The following is an 18,742-nucleotide window of genomic DNA, read 5'->3' as shown; positions in this document are numbered from 1 at the left end:
ATTCAGGGACCCAGAGTGATGTAGGCTTTGTTTCAGTGATGCTTCTATGAAGTAGGGACATAGAAAAATGCACATGAGCTCTTAAAGTCAGGTTTCATGTCCATTCACATTTCATTAGGCCATGAAAAACTTCAAAGCTGTGGGGGAAAGTATAACCCTACCTTGTTCCAGGAAGGAAGAAAGTTGGAAATATTTCTTAATTACCCTACTGAGTATCCCAACCACATGCTGCATCATCAGGAAGCAGTGCAAACAGACTTTTTATATCATCTCAGCTCTGAACCCAGCTGCCTTGACTAAGTTACAGTTAAGGTTACATTCCAGAATTCAATTAAGTGTCCACTTGGGCTGGGGCTGTAGTTCAGGGCAGAGCGCTTGCCTTGCATATGTGAGGCACTGGGTTCGATCCTCAGCATCACATACAAATAAACAAATAAAATAAAGACATGCTGTCCATCTACAACTACAAAAAATAAAATAGAAAAAGAAGTGTTCACTTGAAGAATGTTTCTTTCTTTCTTTTTTAAATGATAGAGTTAAAGATAACCATCTTTGTGTAACCTATGCCATCTGGTACAAAGACGCTATGAATTAATTCTAGAATACTGAACCTGGAAAAAAGTGCATTTTAAAAATTGGAATATTTCTATTTTCCTTCTTTTTACTTAACAATGAGAACTAAGTTGTGCTATATTTTCCCCCCTTTGTTCTAGCTTCCAGGAAGCTAAGAGTTCAAATTGTTGCCCTATTAATGAAACAGGTTCACTTCCAATTCCCTCATCAATTGTTTTACTCTTTCTCTCTATTGTCTTATTATTTGTTTTAATGGTCATTTAAAGGGGTTGTTTATTTTGCAAGATACCTCAACTTGTCCTCGAAAGGAGACACTAAATCACTAAAAATCTACAAATGGCAAAAGCCTGATGTAATGATGCCTGACAGCTCTTTTTAGACTTCAACGGCTTTTGTTCACTGCTGTCTACTCAATGCCCTGAACAGTACTTGGCACAGGTAGGTGTGCAATAAATCTTTGTTGAATGAATTAATGGGAAAGTGAGCAAATCCGTCTCAATTACAAGTATGTGTGAGCATATGTGTAGCACATGTGCATGCGTGTGCGCGCGCTCGCGCACACACACACACACACACTCATTTCCACCTATTTTGGAAATTTTGTCCTAGAGTTCTTTACCTTATGAGTCATTACTTGAAGAGAAACAGACATATTATATAAATTTTTCCAAGTTATTGAAATTCTTGAAATGTAGCTATTGAGATAAATAAATGTTCCCATGAAATGGTAGCTGTGGTACATAATAAGAAAGATTACCTTACCTGGCTGCAAGAGTCCTTGGAATAACAATGGTGATTCTTGTCCACTCTTCAAAGTCCCCTGTATGATACATGGTGGGCTCACTCAGTTCCCTGGAGCTCCCTTCGCATCCTTTGCCTGCAGAAGCTGGGAAACAGCCTTCTTTCACCAGAAACCAGGACATTCCAGCATCATGAGAGTACTGAAGAAGAACTGGGGCAGTATTGCTGAACTGATTGGCACATCCTATGTTTAGCTGTTAAAAAGGACAGAATTACACAAGGTTTTGGTTCCAAGACATCATCCAACAAATTAGGCACTACAGCAGCCAGAGCCCTTTCTACTCAGTCTGCATGAAATCACAATGTCAAGACTGTGCAGCTCAATCCCAACCAAAGCCCTACCATAAATTCTGGGATTTGTTGGTGGATGCAATCAGCAAGTACTTTTTAGCAGAAAGCTGAACAAGCTACCTACTTTATGGGTTTCTTGGGACTATCAAAAAGAAGAAAAATGTATAATGTCTATGTTTCTGAAATTGCGTCCTTCTCCCTCTTGGTATAAAAAGGGAAAGCAGAAGATGGAGAAGCAGGTGTTTTTCTCAGAGCAGGAAGAGAAGGCTGGGTTCTCTGCTTTTCACAGAACCAAAATCTTTATTCTGTTTGTTTTTTTTTTTTTTTGCCAAAACTTACTAAGAAATCAGAATCAGCTTAGATGAAAGTGCTAAATTTTTGCTACAGCAAAAATTTAGCAACATAATTAAGAAAAAGAACTATTATCATTCTGTCCTTGAGTAGAGACTGTCATAGGATTCATAATAATGAAAAAAATTGTAAAAAAAATGCAACCTAAATCCTATTGCTTAGCATATTGTTTTTATTTTTCTGTTTTCCTTTCTTCTTTTTATATGGGAGTATATATTTTGGACATGTCGTTGAGGCTATCACATTTCTAGAACTTTCCTCCTATTTTCTATTTAACATTACTTTATTATCTTATGCAACATAGCAATGAATATATCTTTTCCTTTTCAGTTGATTTTTTATCACCAAATAAATCCCTAGGAATGGTATTACTGAGTCAAATTTAGAAACACGTTTTACATTTTCTAATTATAGATGTTCATTTAGTATCAGTTTGGTTCAAATAGATCAGTTTTACCACAGCACTGGGTATTATATCAGCTTAAGATAGTTTCTTTCTAAACTAATACATACATAAATGAATTTTAATACTGTTTTAGTTTTCAGTTTTGATAGCTATAACTTTCAGACATTCCCCCTATTTATTTAATTATTGGTGTCTTAGGTGAATGGTCTGTTTAGATCTTATTCACATTTTTGACTGGAGCTTTGATGGGATTTTATTTCAGGAGACTTTAAAAATAAGAATAGTCTAATTACAAGAAAAATTGTAGTAAGGAACCAAAAGAACATGGTTGTGACCAAAGACTAAAGGAAGACATAAAGGTAGAAAGGGCCAGAGACACATAAAAATGGAGGTTGGAGTTCATGAGATAAATCAGTTATCCTTGTGACTGTAGGGTAGCTTTATCTAGTCTTTAAAAGTCTGTATTTTCCTCATTTCCAAACTCAGAGCTAGAAAAAAAAATCTCTCAGAAGGATTTATACCTTTGACTGCTAGGAATTTAAATGTGACTCATTTATTTAAGTTTATGTAGAAAATGTCAAGAATATAATTAACGGTTTGCACTCTCAAATGCATGATAAAGATCTTCTAAGGACTGGGGTTGTGGCTTAGGGGTAGAGCGCTTGCCTACCATGCATGAGACACTAGGTTCTATCCCCGGCACCACATAAAAATAAGAACAAATAAAATAAAGGTATTGTGTCCATCTACAACTAAAAGGAAAAAAAATGTTTTAAAAAAGATCTTCTAGCAGAAATTTGTTTTATTGTACTACTCACTAGTAAGAATAGCCTTTGGCTGGCACCTGGTGATGGCAGCCTCATTGGGCACACAAAGTTAGCTTTTTCTCTTGAATTTTTATGACTGCTATTATTTCTAAGGTAAGCAAGTTGTTGGATCTTTTAGTTCATTGACAAGTTTGTGATTAGAAATCAGGCAATGAAGTGATACAGACACACTCTGAGTTGTATTAAATATATAATTCAACTTAGACTTTGCATTCAGGATCCATTTGTATATACATCTAGCAAATATTTACTGGAGAACCTGCTAAATATAATCTATACATGCTTATGTCTCTCCTACTTTAAAAAGCAAAGCAAAAGAAAATGAAAATTCTTAATGATTTTTGGGTCTGCCTGTAACTACACAGTTAAACATATTGAGATAAAGGCCATATTTGCTGCATAAATTCCTGCATAAATTCCTCAACATTTTTCAATCCATTATAAACTGATTTTTGCTGTTACCATTGCAATGAATTACCAAGGAAACCCCATCAAACTAAATCTGATGGAAAAATTTAATCCTTATTTTACAGATTATTTTGTTCCTTCTGACACTGTTGACCATCTTTTTTTTTTAATTGACCACATAGCCTGACTTTCTAATGCTGCTGTTTTGTAGGATTCAGTTCTTGTTTTCCTTACATTCTAATTCTGTGCATGCTTTCAATCTCATTCATAAGCATAACTTTGAGTGCATTCTGAATGTCCCTGACTCCCAGCTATGATCTATCACCCAGTAGGTCACCAAAACCTGCTGACTATTCCCTTAACATCTCTCAGACTTATGTACTTATCTTTTTAACTCAAGATATGCTTTAACCTGACCTAATTTATCACTACAGCTCTACATTGTTTCTTTACTCAAATATGTTTGAAAAGTTGATCACTTTTCTCTGTCTCTTCCACTGCTGGGCAGGGCCTGTTCCTACCAATTCTTAGTTGGATCACTGCAATAGCTGCCCCAGGGTATCTCTGCTATAGTCCTTGCCTCTGCTAGCAGATTTCCAGCACAGTGATTATTTAAAATCCCAAGTCAGTGCATGTCATCCTTTAGCTGGACACTTTATTCAGAACAGAGGCCCAAGTCTGACCTGACATTTTTTTTACACTCTATTCACTTCTCTGTTGTAGTCATGATGACATCCTTGTGGTTTCTAAAACATTCCCAAAAAACACTCCCACTTCAAGACCTGGTACTTTTTATTTCATGTGCCTGCAGAGATCTTCCCCGTGTAGCTGCATGACTCACTCCTTGAATTTTTATAGGTTATAGTTTAACTAGTATTTTACTAGAGATCAACCTGACAATCCTTTATATAGTGGTTACTGCTCTCCATCACCCAACCCTGTACTCTCTATTTTGTATTTATTCATAGCCTACAACAGTGTCTGAAACATACAGACTTTATGTTTGCTGAACGAATGTACTTGTTGACTGCTTTCCCCTTGTTAGGTAAACACTCATATTGCTGCCAGAATGACCCTTCTAAAATACAGGTCTGATTGTGGCATTCAATAGATTAAAAATCTCTGTTACTCACTGTTCTTGGGATAATATCCGAGTGACTTGGTGTAGAATATAATCAAAATGAGCTCTTTCACCTCTGCTACATATACCTCTTACTCCTCCACGTTTCTAAATCTGCCATTCTCATTTGCATTTTCATGTATTTGAGTGTTTTGTTTCTTCTTTCTGGATTTCTCCCCTTCCATTCTTTAGCGGTCTAAATCTCTATATTTCCAGAAGTTTTAAATTTTCATCCATCTATCCATCCATGCAGGGTACTCTCACAGAATTTATGGCCTACTTCTACTAAAGCACTCTTATGACTGTACTGTGACTATTTAGTTTTCTGGCTCAAATTTTTCTTGTGCACTCTTGCCCTTTAAGTACTTAACAATTTTTTTAAATTTAGATTTTTTAAACTTTAGAATATCACCCTGCAGAATTTAATGCCTAACTTACCATGGTTTTGTCAGTGATTAAATGGAAAATATGATGAGAAATAGCACAGTATTCTGGAAATATATCTGACATTAATGTTATTTTGTTACCATTTTAAGTGTTACCAACACATGAATATAGATTCATGTACCATTATTGATGCTTTCCCCATTACAGTTTAGCATCAACATCTAAACGGGGAAGGATAACATTTTACTAATCATATTATTTATGACTAACTTCCTTGTTTACAGGCTTGTGGAAATTATATTTGAAGAGCTGCCTATAAACATCTGATCTCTTTAATAATTCCATTTGTAAATTATTTAGGATCTGCATCCTGCCGTTATGTAGGGACCATGTAGTTGTGCTAGCTCATTAAAACTGCATTACTTTCGACCCCAGAATTCACCAATGGGATTTTATTATAAACACAATGAAATTTTGATTAGGGTTCTGAGACAAGTGCTTGTCAAAGTAAATACTTGCTATACATGTTGATATGTTACCACAGTGCTGAAAAAATAGGCTTTTAGGAGAACAATTATAAGTGGAGTAAAGGAGGGGAAATTATTTAGTAAATTCATAAAATAACTCATAAGCCCAAACATCACTAATAAACTGAAAAGGGAGGTTTATCCAGCCCCATTAAGAAGCATGGGATTAAATCACCATCAGATTGATGTCTTCAAGGTCCATGTTATTTTTAATTATGGACAAGTTCCATAAGTACTTAAAGAAATAGAATGATATAGCCACAACTTCTAGGACTTCTTGAAAACTGATAAACTTTTTTCCTCATGAGTAGATCTTTTCAGCTCTGTCATCCTGTGATTGAGGAACCTTTTTCATTCAAGTGAGTGCCTTTGTTAACAGAATAAGAAAAATTTGTGTTCTTTGTTTCACTTATAAATGTGCAAGATGATTTTACTCTTTTACCTGCTTTGGGAAGACCTTTGTGCATAAATACCTTGAACTGTAGCACATATCCAGGTTTAAGGGTCAAATCTCGAGTTACTGCAAATCGATCTCCATCTGATTTTCCAAACACCATGGCTGAAGGCGTGGTGGCACAAAAGGTTTCATTTTTAACCATTCCTTCATTAGCCAACATCAACCACACACTCATTTGATTCATAGGGTAATCAAACGCTGGCTTCTCATAAAAGTTCTAATAGCAACAATACAAATAAAGCAGGAAAGCAATTTAATGGCTCTGAAAACAAAAAAGGAATTTTCAGTTCATGACATGCTGAACCATGTACCACTTGTATTTCTAGGAAAATACAGAAGATTCTCTATATTAACTTTCTTTTGACTGCCATTCACATTTTCTCTTGACGATTTAACAACCAAAAATACTTTGCTGCTGTTTATAATCATTTTATAAATACTCTAACCATTCTGCTTGATAACTTGGTTAGACTTTATAGTCCTTTTCACATCCAAATAATCTGTGAACTAGTAGCCAAGAGAGGTAACCAAAAAATGAAGTTACAAACACTAAAATACCTGGGGTAAAGTTGGGTTCACAACTGGAATAACCTGCTTCTGCTTCTCTGACAGAATGATGATATCATCTACTGCCCACTGGTCATAGTCCTCCCCAGAGAACACAGGCTGCCACCAGCGGAACCTGGTGCAAGGGGTCTTAGCAGTGGCTGGAAGCTCCAGATACACAAATCTGCAGAAGAGCAAATCATTTATGGGGAGGAAAGGAAAAGCTGTGTTTTTCTTAGAAGCTGGTGAAATAACAAATTTAGCAACAGGAGAATTTAGTTTGATATTTTGAAATTCTAAGTTTGGACAGATCAGACAAGGAGGCTTAATGTTGTGAGAAAGTTTGATCCTGATCATGTTTACTTCATTTGGAATGGTATCTTTTGGAGAAGAGGAAAAATATTTCAGCTGCATTTGATTCACCCACTTCTTTTGACTACCAGAAGGTGGCTCATAACTTTTAAAGAAATATCAAGAAAAAAACAGTTCCTTCATACATATTACATAAATAATGGTAATTTTAAAAATGTAAGGGTAATTCTTACCAGGGAAAAAAATCTAATTATGGTTTGGTCTTTGTGAACATTTTTTTTTTTTTTTTTTGGTACCAGGGATTGAACTCAGGGGCACTCTATCACTGAACCACATCCCCAGACCTATTTTGTATTTATTTAGAGAGAGGGTCTCACTGAGTTGCTCAGCACCTCACTTTTTGCTGAGGCTGGCTTCGAACTTTCCATCCTCCTGCCTCAGCCTCCGGAACCGCTGGGATTACAGGCATGTGCCACAACGTCTGGCTCTGTTGACATTTTGATGTATATTATCCTACTCTGTAATTTATTTTATAGGCATTTATATTTTGGAACAACATTGTATCGTAAGTAATTATGTCAGTAAAATTATTTAAGAACAATTTGATGTATATGATTTTTCATTACATTGACATGCTAGAGTTTATCTTTCCCTATTACAAATAATTTTGTGGTGGGACTTCCTATACATAAAGCTTCCTCTACTCCTTACTTTTTTTTTTTTGGTAAGAGTCCTAGAAGTGAAATTATTGGGTCAAGTAAACTGGTCATGTTTAAGGCTCTTGATTTTCTAAATTCCTGTCTGGAAGGGTTATAATGGTTTATGATAATTTGCAGGATGACACAAGAGAGACTGTTTTGCTGTTCCCATGTGGAGACAGCTCTGGGTGCTACCATTAAAAAAAATGGCATTGTGACTGTTAAAAAATGGTATCTTTTCATGCAATGGAAGTTTATTATGATTCACATTTTATTGAACATATGTACTTCCTCTTTAGTAACATCCACTCATTCCTTTTATTTATTTTTCCCATTATTGTGGGATCTTAGTGCTTTTCTTGACAATTTGTATAAGCTTTTTACAGGAACATTGATCCTTTATCTCATATTTGTTGCAAATACTTTTCCCAATTAGCTTTCCTACTTTTCACATCATATGTGCAGTCATATATGTACCTAGGGTAATGATGTCCATCTCATTCCACCATATTTCCTGTCCCCATGCACCCTCCCCATCTTTTCCTCCCCTTTGCCCAATCAAAGTTACTCTATTTTTCCCATGTCCCCTCACCCCCTTATGGATCAGCATTCACTTATCAGACAGAACATTCAGTCTTTGGTTTTTTGCGATTGGCTTACTTAGTTTAGCATGATATTCTCCAATTCCATCCATTTACCTGCAAATGCCATAATTTTATTATCTTTTAATGCTGAGTAATATTCCATTGTGTATGTACCACGGTTTCTTTATCCATTCATCTATTGAAGGGCATCTAGGTTGCTTCCACAGTTTAGTTTTTGTGAATTGAGCCGCTAAAAACACTGATGTGGCTGCGTTACTATAGTATGCTGATTTCAAGTCCTTTGGGTATAGATGGAGATGGCATAGCTGGTGGTTCCATTCCAAGTTTTGTAAGGAATCTCCATACTGCTTTCCAGATTGGTTGCACAATTTGCAGTCCCACCAATAATATATGAGTGTGCCTTTTCTTCTACATCCTTGACAACATTTATTGTTGCCTGTATTCTTGATAACTGACATTCTGACTGGTCATGAGATAAAATCTTAGAGTAGTTTTGATTTACATTTCTCTAATTACTAGAGATGTTGAACATTTTTTCATATATTTGTTGATCAAATGTGTATCTTTTTTTGAGAAGTGCCTGTGCAGGTCCTTAGCCAATTTATTGATTGGATTGTTTGTTTTCTTGTAGTTCTAGATGGACAGCATGCCTTTATTTTAAGTTTTTATTTATTTATTCTAAGTTAAGTTTTTTGAGTTCTTTATATATTATTTGTTGTCTTCTGAATCTCCGAAGGAGATTTTGAACTTTTGTAGTTTTCTTCACAGAAATTCTCATTATTGTTTGTTAAAGTTGCTTCTTATATTTATTTATGTATTTGCCACCATGAGTGGGGTTTTTTTTTTTTTTAACCATATATTTCAACTCAGACTTTCTTAATCAGTTCAGCATCACAGAAACCTGAGAGAATATGGTGGATTCTTTGGCCTCCCATAAATATTCCCATAAATAAGACATTTGAGGAGACTCACAATGCCTGGAATCCAGGTTATCTACTTTGGTTTAAACTAAGTATTTCTGGGATTTGAACAAGCCATTTAATGTTTGTTTATTTACATAGTTGTCTAGTTACTTTATTGAACTAATAATATCCAATTTGACCACTAAATTACTTGGAAAAAATAATTTGTCTTATTCTAAACTGTTGTTTAAACCAGTTTGGCACTGTTACTCCCCTCTCCACTCCCCCTAGTTCTACTGGACTGCATCTCGGGGACTCTCACTAGGTTTCCTCTCCTATCCAGGGTTCATGACTTTCTCACTAGATGTTAAATCTCATTTTGCCCAGGTGTTTCATTTCTGGTTTCAGCCTCTACCCCATGTTCCTTAGATAAAAATCTTTTTCATGTTTACTTGTGTTATATGTTATGGAGAATTATATTGCCTTTAAAGGACCCAATATTTTGAAAACACAAACTTGTAAACCTTTTACCTGTAATAAAGGTATATTTGAAGTGGTATGTTTAAAATATATTTGATTTGTAAGACTTTGATCTACATATTTCTCAATAATTGTTTTTCAACACCAGACTCAGTTGTAATATGCAAAACAGGAACAATATTAATATAGTAAAGCTTAATAATCATCAGTGGTCAACATGTAAGAAGAATTTTGCCTTGCATTAAAGTGGAAATATAGAGATTAGAAAAAGAAACACTCTAAAAGTGATCTTTGCATGAATTTTAATATTTATGTAAAATGTAAAGTATAAACACAGAATTTCAAAATACTACATAATTACAAAAGAACTAAATTTTAAAATATTGACTGCCTAGTGCACAAAATTATTTTCCTAAATGCTTCAACAGTTGTTGTCTGAATTTCTTTCTCCCTTAGTAACTGTGGTCTGAACCCAGGAGCATTTTACCACTGAGCTACATATCCAGCCCTTTTAATTTTTTATTTTGAGACAGGGTCTCACTAAGTTGCTTAGGGCCTTGCTAAATTGCCGAGACTGGCCCTGAACCTGCAATTCTTCTGCTTTAGTATCCCAAGTTTCTCGGATTACAGCTGCAGGCCATTGTGGCCCAGCTGAAATATTTAATAACATATATTCTCCATCTACAGAATAGTCCATTAAAAATTTTTAGAAAATCTGAACTCTACAGACTCATTCATATATTATTTAGGACTAGTCCTGGATGTAGCCATATGAAAACTTTTAACAACAACAAACCCATCTCTCTCTTGAATCTAACAGTTGAGCATATTTTGTGTTACATATAAAACCAAAATCCAAACCAAAAATCTTCCAATAGAAAAGTGAGTTTGGAACATCCCTATAAGACACTGGGTAAACAGAGATCTATCATCTTGCTTTTCTTTTAGCCACCATTTTCCCCCCAAATATTTAAAAACTCCAACATGAATGCAAATGGATTTTGTTCCATCAGAACAGAAATGAAGTGAAAGTGGAATGAAATCTTTATATGTTGGGTTATCATTTGTGTTAAATATTTATGAGTTTGGCTATTTTTGTAACTGTCAACATTTTAGAAATGCCTCAACAAAAAATGTAATCTTTACCATTCCCAGAAACCACTGGAAGACCCAGTAGGTGGGAGGTTACCTTGGCTTGCTGAAATCTGAGAAGTACATCTCTGCCAGCAGGTGCCACTGGATGCCCCCGTTGTTGCTGTACTGGAGGAGGACGCCCTCCTCGCGGCTGTCGGGTTTGTTGCACACACCACTCTCTCCGCCTATTTGGATGTAGAACTGGACAAAGTCCACCCAAGAGGTATCCAGATCCCAGCTCACCAATTGTCTTTTCCCAGCCTTTCCAAAGAACAATAAAACCACTGTCAATCATTTGAGAGCTCTTTGGCATTTGACTGTTCAGTTCCAAATTCACATGAACATCCTAACACTATGTGGAAGTGGTCTTGTCCCCAGTTACTTTTGGGAGGAGCAAGCTGTGCCATTTTGTTGTTCTGTTCTAGCTATAGTAACTGTTCTTGGATATATTTGTTTAATCTCTTCATCATTGATTCCCAGAATAGATTATGAGGCCCTTGGGAATTTCTCATTATACCAAAGGGTATTTGAAAGTTTTTTAAAAATGAAGCAAAATTAACTTTAATTAAAACACTCCCAGATTTTGCTTTATAAATCTCCTTTGGGCAGAGTAATGGAGAAGGAAGACAATATACCTTGAAATCAGAGGGCTTTTTGGTTTTTGTTTTTGCAGTGCCAAGGAGAGAACCAGGGCCTTGTGCATGCTAGGCAGGCACGCTAACACTGAGGTACATGCCCAGCCCCACTTGAATCTGGGTTTGAATCTCAGCCTAATACTGTTCAGGAGCTGTGTGGCCTTTCTGAGCTCTTATTTTCCTCAAAGGTACAATATGGGTAAAAAATACCTTATTCATAGGATGTTGTGACCATTGGGTGAAATAACACATGACACAGAAACTGTCTAGCTCACTGTGTGCCTTCCTGAGGGAACATCCTCTCCAGAGATATGCCTGGATCCTCCTTTCCCCATGGGAAACAAAATCAAACAGGCAAGACAGAAATTTCTTGGCAAAAGAGAGTACTGCAGTGTGTCCCGCTCCTAGTCTGCCTGCCTGCTATCTGCCTGTCTTTCACTTCCAATACAGAGGTTGGGAAGGGTTCATTTAAATTAGTTATTACAACCACTAAACAATCTTGTTATGTCTTTAAAGGGTTGAAACTTCCCACAAATCCACTTTAACTCAACTTTTCCCATTGGTATGTCTGTCCCCTGAGCATCAAGGTATTGTGGTGAGGTGTACAAACTACAAGAATGTCACTGTTGTTGTGTGTGAATGGTTTCATAAGAAGGGAACTGAAGAAGGTTTGCTTTTGATACTTTTTCCCTAAGCAGGTATTGATTAATCCATGGACTTCTCTGAGTTGATCTCAGAGAACTCATAAGAAATTCAACTAAAAAGTCAGTAAGAAAAAATGGGGTTGGGGAGGGAGAGCAAGGGAGGAAGATTACCTCTAGATAGGGAATAGGGGTGGGAGGGAAAAGGAGGGAGAAGGGGAATTGTATGGATGGTGAAAGGAGACCCTCATCATTATACAAAATACATGTATGAAGATGTGAATTTGGTGTCAACATACCTTATGTATAATCAGAGATATGATAAATTATGGTATAATGGTGTATTAAGAATTGTAATGCAAAAATAAATAAATAAATAAAAAGAATTAATTGGACAGAAAGTGTATCTTTATTTTCTTTATACATCTGTTTAAATGATTTTTTAATTATGTCTTCATTAAGCATAAAAATGTCCTAAATGGAAGAAACTGAAACTTATCAAGGTAAAAAAAAAAAGAAAAGAAAAACTGAGATGGTATACATAGTACAGAAAACACTCCTCATCCTTACAACCTGAACCCTACTCTAATCCACTAAGTTCATTCTGGAAGGGTTTCAGCTATCAGAAGTTACAGGATCAATATTTGGGACTAATTAAAGGAGTACTCTGCTATTGTCAGAACTAAAGCCAATTAAGAGACTCCAAGACAAATGAAGGTTCCCACAAAATGAGAATTGAAGTTAATTCTGAGGCTGGAACTCCCTCCTTGAAACTTTCATTTTTAAGTATGTATTTGAAGGAATCTTATAAGTAATATGCATTTTGAACTTGTTATATGTACTTAAAATTTTTCTGATGGTTGATTTGAAACCCTCAGTGATCCTAGTATTTTCATGCTCCAGGCTCATTGCAGGAAGAATGATTTTTAGAGGAAAACCTACAGAACCTAGCAGGTTAATTCCAATCTAAGCAAACTTGTGAAAAACTTGGCATGTGGGAATGAGCCAGAAGGATAAACATCTAAGGTGAGGAAAGTTTAAAAAAAAGCCAATTATCACAATTAGCTGGTTGGAATGATTGTTCTATTGTGAAATTCACAGAGCAGAGTTGTTTTTCCAGGAGATGATAGTGTTAGTCTACAGAGGTTTCGAAAGAAGGTTTTGTGGGATTTTTGTAAATGATGGAAAATATCACACTAATGCTTAGTTTGGCACTGAAAGTGTTTTTTCCTAGAGAATAGCACAAATCACTTTCTTTTGTTCAGTGACCTGAAATAATGCTGAATATTGTTTTAAAGGAAGAGGGAGAAAAAAGATGAAAGAAAAGGAAATGGCTCATGACAAAGTTTTTGTTGGAATTTAGAAATGGATGTAAAAGATGCTTTGAAGTTCTTCTGTTACACTGTGATCAATGGATTTGTGCGTATGTGCTGATACATGTGCACATGTGTGTTTCTATGTGCATGTGTGTTTGAGTAGTAGGTTAAGCATCTCCTCATTCCGGGAGTGTGGAAATTACCTTTCAACTTTATCCTCAAATTCTAGATTAAAATGGTTCACTACTTTAAGGGTTTAGCCAAAAATGAAATAAGTTTTAATAAGGAATGCTTTTACAACTAGAATTTTTACAACAGAACCTCTAAAATACTTCATTTATCTTTATCTTTTGCTTCCCATTGAAATTTCTTTAGATAATCAAAATGCCCTAAAAACAAAGACTTCGATTTATTTGATAGTAACCATTCCTTCAGCATTTCTTTCTTAACTTCATTCCTTCCTTCCTTCATTCACTCATTCCCTTCTTCAATTTTTTTACCATGTATTATAGAAACAACCACGCAAAGGGCCCACAGATTTGCAGCAGAGACAGTGATGACAACTGAGGACTGCAGACCAAGTCCTGGTTACTTGTTGAGGCCCCTTTGGTCCTATGATCACTTACTAGTTCTCAAATCTATTTAGTATTCAGGGTATTTATTGACACGTGTATGTCTAGTGCCAGGCATGAATTTGGGAGCCTAATACTTTATCTTTTGACTCTGTTAGTGGGGTTCTATATTCTGCTAGGTACTGTGTGGATACAAAACAAGATGATCAGTAGATGTATGAATGGAGAGTGTTCTAAAGATAGAGAGATTACTACAGTTTTCCCTAGCTCCCAAAGTCTTCATGGACACAGCAGGCTTTGAGTGGATGCTGAAAGGTTTATGTGATGCAAAAAAAAAAAAAAAAAGGAAGTGTAATGGGGCACAGGATCCAGAGCAAGGCAGGGAAACTGGAAACCTTGGATGACCAGGAGAGTTTCCTGGCTGAAGCAGACGACTCATGTTTGGAAAATGAATATAAGTTATGCAGGGAGGGGAGGAGACCATCCTGGACATTGTCAAGAGGAAAGGAAAAGGATGGAAGTATATTTTTAGATAAGTTAATCGAGGGTGCTTTGTGCATGGCCTAAAGTCCTTCTTTGGGGATCTTGCCTATTCTCCACTTCCAAATGTTTGCTGTGGGACTGCCAAATTGGTATCCCCCTTTTCTACCAAATCAGTGAACACATGACTATGGCTCTGACCACCATTCCTCTAAGGACAGAGAGATTGACAATCTAAAACCTTCCTCTGTGTTTTTCCTTGTCACTGCGTGACAACGGAATGGAGATAGAGATGGCTCTGTGGGCATTTGAGTTATTGACATCTATGAGGCCTCCTTGTGTTTTGACTGCATGAAACCAGTTTTTCCCTTTTTTGACTTCAGGTGGTTTCCCCAACTAGATATCTAAACAGATCTCAATCATTTAAGAAAAAAAAAAAAGCAAGCAATTACTCTGAGATATTCTGACAAAAATTCACAAGGGAAAGCTGGATTGGGAGGTGAAGAGAAAAATTTCACTTTTAAAATTACGTAGACAAATTCAATAATACCAATTTGAAATTTATTTTCATAAAATATAATTATGATAGCTAACATTTACTGAGCTTTTTTGATGTGCCCAACATTATTTTTTGTTCTTACTGCATTAACTCACTTATTACTCTCAAAATCCCACTTTCCAGACAAGAAAACTAAAATACAGAGAGATGACATAACTTTGAAAGGTCAATCAATAAATAAGTTTTGGAGCACAGATACAAACCCAGGAAATCTTACTCCCTAGGCTCTCTTGAATTAAGTGGAAGAAATAATGACATGTAACACAGATCTTTTATGTATTTAAAATTTGTGTATGTGTGTGTGTACACACACATTTACTGGGATATTTGGGTATATGTTGGTGAAAGATTCATAATCTTATTTTTTAAAATTTTATTTCAGTTATTCCTTAGAAGGTCAGGCACTTTAAACAACAACAACAACAACTTTATTTTGTTTATTTAGTTTTTTTTTTTTAATACAGTGCTGGGGATTGAACCCACGGTCTCAAACATGCTAGGCAAGCACTTTACCACTGAGCTACAACCCCAGCCCTCATAATCTTATTTTAAAATTAATGCTTATAGCCTTCTCTTTTCTGTGCAATTTTATAGCATATGCAGATCTATATAATGCATGTTGATCATTCATTGACTATTATCTTTAATAATATTCATTAGAGGACCTTCATTGTCAATGAATCCATTCCCGACTTTCTATCATTCCTTGTCTTGTTTATTTTCTGATTCTTTGTTCTGCACCTGCATCAAAACAAAACCTGTACCTATTTTTGCACTTGCATAAATTAATTTATCTTGGATTTCCGCCTAAACATATTCTGCAACATATCAGCCCTATGGTATATTATTCACACCTCTCTACTTAGTACATGATGTAAAGTAGGACATTTCTAATTGTCTCAGAATTGGTGGCTCTAGTCCTTTCTGGAAAGTAGTATTTAAGCACTACACGTTCTAAAGAGAGCTGCCAATAATAACAGTTAAGAGATGTTGTTCAGTTTGGAGATTAAAACTGTACCCTTTCTAGTCCCTTTGAAAATTACATAAGAAGATACACTGGAGCAGACAGGAAAAGAATGTTCAATCTATACTGTAGCAAGGGAGGAGAAGCAGATGATTACCTCTATCTCATCCTTAACCAAGCAACAGGGATTGTGGGTATTCTAAGATAATCAGTCAATTATACTGTGGTCCCTACTTGGAATCTACCAATCTGCATGTCTAATTTGGTAGCACTAGTGTGAAAGCTGAAGATTGCAAGATAAACTTTGATGTAGAGTTTCACCAGTATCTATGGAACCAAGCCAAAATAAGACCTGAGATTTCTGCTCACCATGGACAGCTGCTCAGTTCTCTTGGGACAGCCCTCCCTACCCTTATTCCTCCTTTCTCCAATCATATTTCTGAGGTTAATGGAATGACAAATTAATAAATGAACATAAAAGTGGTTTTCTATATGTCAGAGATTCTTTTACATAATTGTTAAATTCTAGCTCATTTAATCTACATAAAACCCCCAACAAAGTAGATTCTCTATTGTCCCAATTTCGCAGATGAGAAAGTGAAGCCACAAGGAGATCGAAGTAATGTGCTCAAAATTACAGAGCTAAGAAATGGTAGAATCAGGTTGAATCATGCAGACTGGTTCCAGAGTTGCTTCCTTAACCTCTAAGCCCTTCTACTCCTACCCCTGCTCATTTCTCACCTGAAGCCCACACATCCAAACACCTGCCAAAGGCCAGGGTAAGGAAATACCAAGAGCCTCCCCATTTAAAAAGCCTCAAGACACAGCCTGTCTGACATCAGAAGAGAAGAAACAGGATTGAGATCAGGTACAATCTGTAGTAACCAAAAACAATGAAAAAAACTCTTTTAAGTTTCCCAAAATGTAGTGAAGTGAAAGGAGTTCAACAAAACCCTGTCAAAAGCAGGGAACGTGGGCAAAAGCAAAGCATTGCATATATGTACCTTTGGAGTTCAGCCGGTGCTCTAAGCAAGTCACACATTAAAGTAGCCACTGCCCTGTGACTCACCCCAGTCTTGGTCATACCTTGCTGAAGTACAGAGATGATCCAGAAGAGACGACTCCACATCCTTGTTCTGGTTTTACAATTTCTCCCCCAATTACTTCTTGCCAGTCAGACTCCCAACCATTCTGGTTCTCAAAATCCGACATAATTGTGGAAGGAAGTGCAGCTTCTGGATGGCATTCAGTGCCTTGGTATCCTTGGTCACACCTATGAGAGAGCAGGGCCAAGTAACCAAGTCACCAACTACTTGGCAGCACAACAGCCATCTTGCCAAAAACATGTTAGGTGTCTCACTTTTCCTTGCGTCTTATCATTAGCATGAGATTTTTCTTTACAGTGTTTACCTGTGTATGTGGTGTGGTACTAAAACAATTTAGTTTTCATACTCCCCCAAATAAATAGAATCCTTCCTGAGAAGACATCATGGTAGAATGGTAGAATTTAGGCATTAAATAGCAATGAGGAAGGACACAGGTATATGTGCTTATATGGAGTCGGGGTAAGATATAGTGGAATTTTCCGGCAGGCTTAAAAAAGTCACATAGAAATGTTTGTCTGTTCAACCAACATGCAACTATGGCCATGTTTCAGTTTCTCCTTCTGATTTAATTATGTCTCTTTTATAGTCTTTATGGATTCAAGTGTGTTCCTTTCTCATTCTCATTAGTGATAATCACTGTCTCCCTGCATGTACAACCTTGAGCTTCTGTTGAAGTGGCACAGGAGAGCGAGCTGCAGTTTCACTAGTGCTTTAAGACTTTCAAGGAGAGAAAGGGGAAAAGACAGCAAGGCGTTTTTAATAAACTCTGAAATTTAAAAACCAGAAGCTGTTGTCTCTAGACTATATATGGCTTTATACTTATTTTAATATATCTTTTTTTTTCTTTTTTAGTACTAGGAATTGAAACCAGGGGTACTCTATCACTGAGCCACACCCTCAGATTTTTAATTTTTTTTTCATTTAGACAGGGTCTTGCTAAGTTGCCTAGGCTGGCCTAGAACATGGGTTCCTCCTGCTTCAGCCTCCCAAATGACTGAGATTACACGTGTATACCTCTGTACTCAGTTAATGTAATGGTATCTTTTACATCTAAAGAAAGAAGAGAAAGTAGGCTCATTTTCTTTTGGTTATTTCATCATTTATTAGTCTATCTACTAACTGATGACAACAGCTGTGGTACACTCATAGACATGATCCTGAGAAGCAGGGATGGTTTGCATTTACTGGAGCACGCACCTGCACATGCCATGGTCACATGAGCCATGCCCACTGCACATGTTGGGGCACTGCTGCCCGATGTAAATGCTGTCCAAAGCCCACTCATCCTGGGCTGTGTAGTAGCTCTGACTCCATCGGAAGCGGGTGGCACTGGACCTGGAAACAAAGTACATAATAAAAATAGTGCTCCAGAATGCCAGAGCGCCAGATAACTCACTTTCTGGAACTTGTATTTAGCTGTTCATCATTTATTTTCACTCAACTACTGTGCAATACAACAATTCTATCATGAATGAAAGTTAAAAAGAAATCCCCTATATTAGATATACTTCAATCTTAATTCATTTGAGATGTTTTAAAGAAAAACAAAATATCTTTATTTTTGTGGCTGCTCAGAGATTTGGTGCTAGAAAAAGAACAAAAGAGGATACTTTTTAAAAAATAAAAATATCTACTAAATGGAGG

The 18,742-nt window shown here is 36.3% G+C and overlaps 1 protein-coding gene across 2 annotated transcripts in view; it reads right to left on the bottom strand.

The window, feature by feature from the left end:
• Reln (reelin) overlaps positions 1 to 18,742 on the bottom strand; it is a 466,520-nt gene that overhangs the window by 94,716 nt on the left and 353,062 nt on the right. For both annotated transcript variants that reach the window (XM_027926303.3, XM_027926304.3), the window contains exons 23-28: positions 18,296 to 18,433; positions 17,079 to 17,265; positions 10,881 to 11,086; positions 6,707 to 6,878; positions 6,165 to 6,365; positions 1,336 to 1,568 (exon numbers count right to left, since the gene is read on the bottom strand). In XM_027926303.3, coding sequence (XP_027782104.3) covers positions 1,336 to 1,568; positions 6,165 to 6,365; positions 6,707 to 6,878; positions 10,881 to 11,086; positions 17,079 to 17,265; positions 18,296 to 18,433 — 1,137 coding nt within the window. The remainder of the gene's footprint in view (positions 1 to 1,335; positions 1,569 to 6,164; positions 6,366 to 6,706; positions 6,879 to 10,880; positions 11,087 to 17,078; positions 17,266 to 18,295; positions 18,434 to 18,742) is intronic.

This window comes from Marmota flaviventris, chromosome 1, assembly GCF_047511675.1.
Source record: "Marmota flaviventris isolate mMarFla1 chromosome 1, mMarFla1.hap1, whole genome shotgun sequence".
NCBI classification, from domain to species: domain Eukaryota; kingdom Metazoa; phylum Chordata; class Mammalia; order Rodentia; family Sciuridae; genus Marmota; species Marmota flaviventris.
Note: the sequence above shows the minus strand (reverse complement) of the source record. Positions and strands in the feature narration are given on the sequence as shown.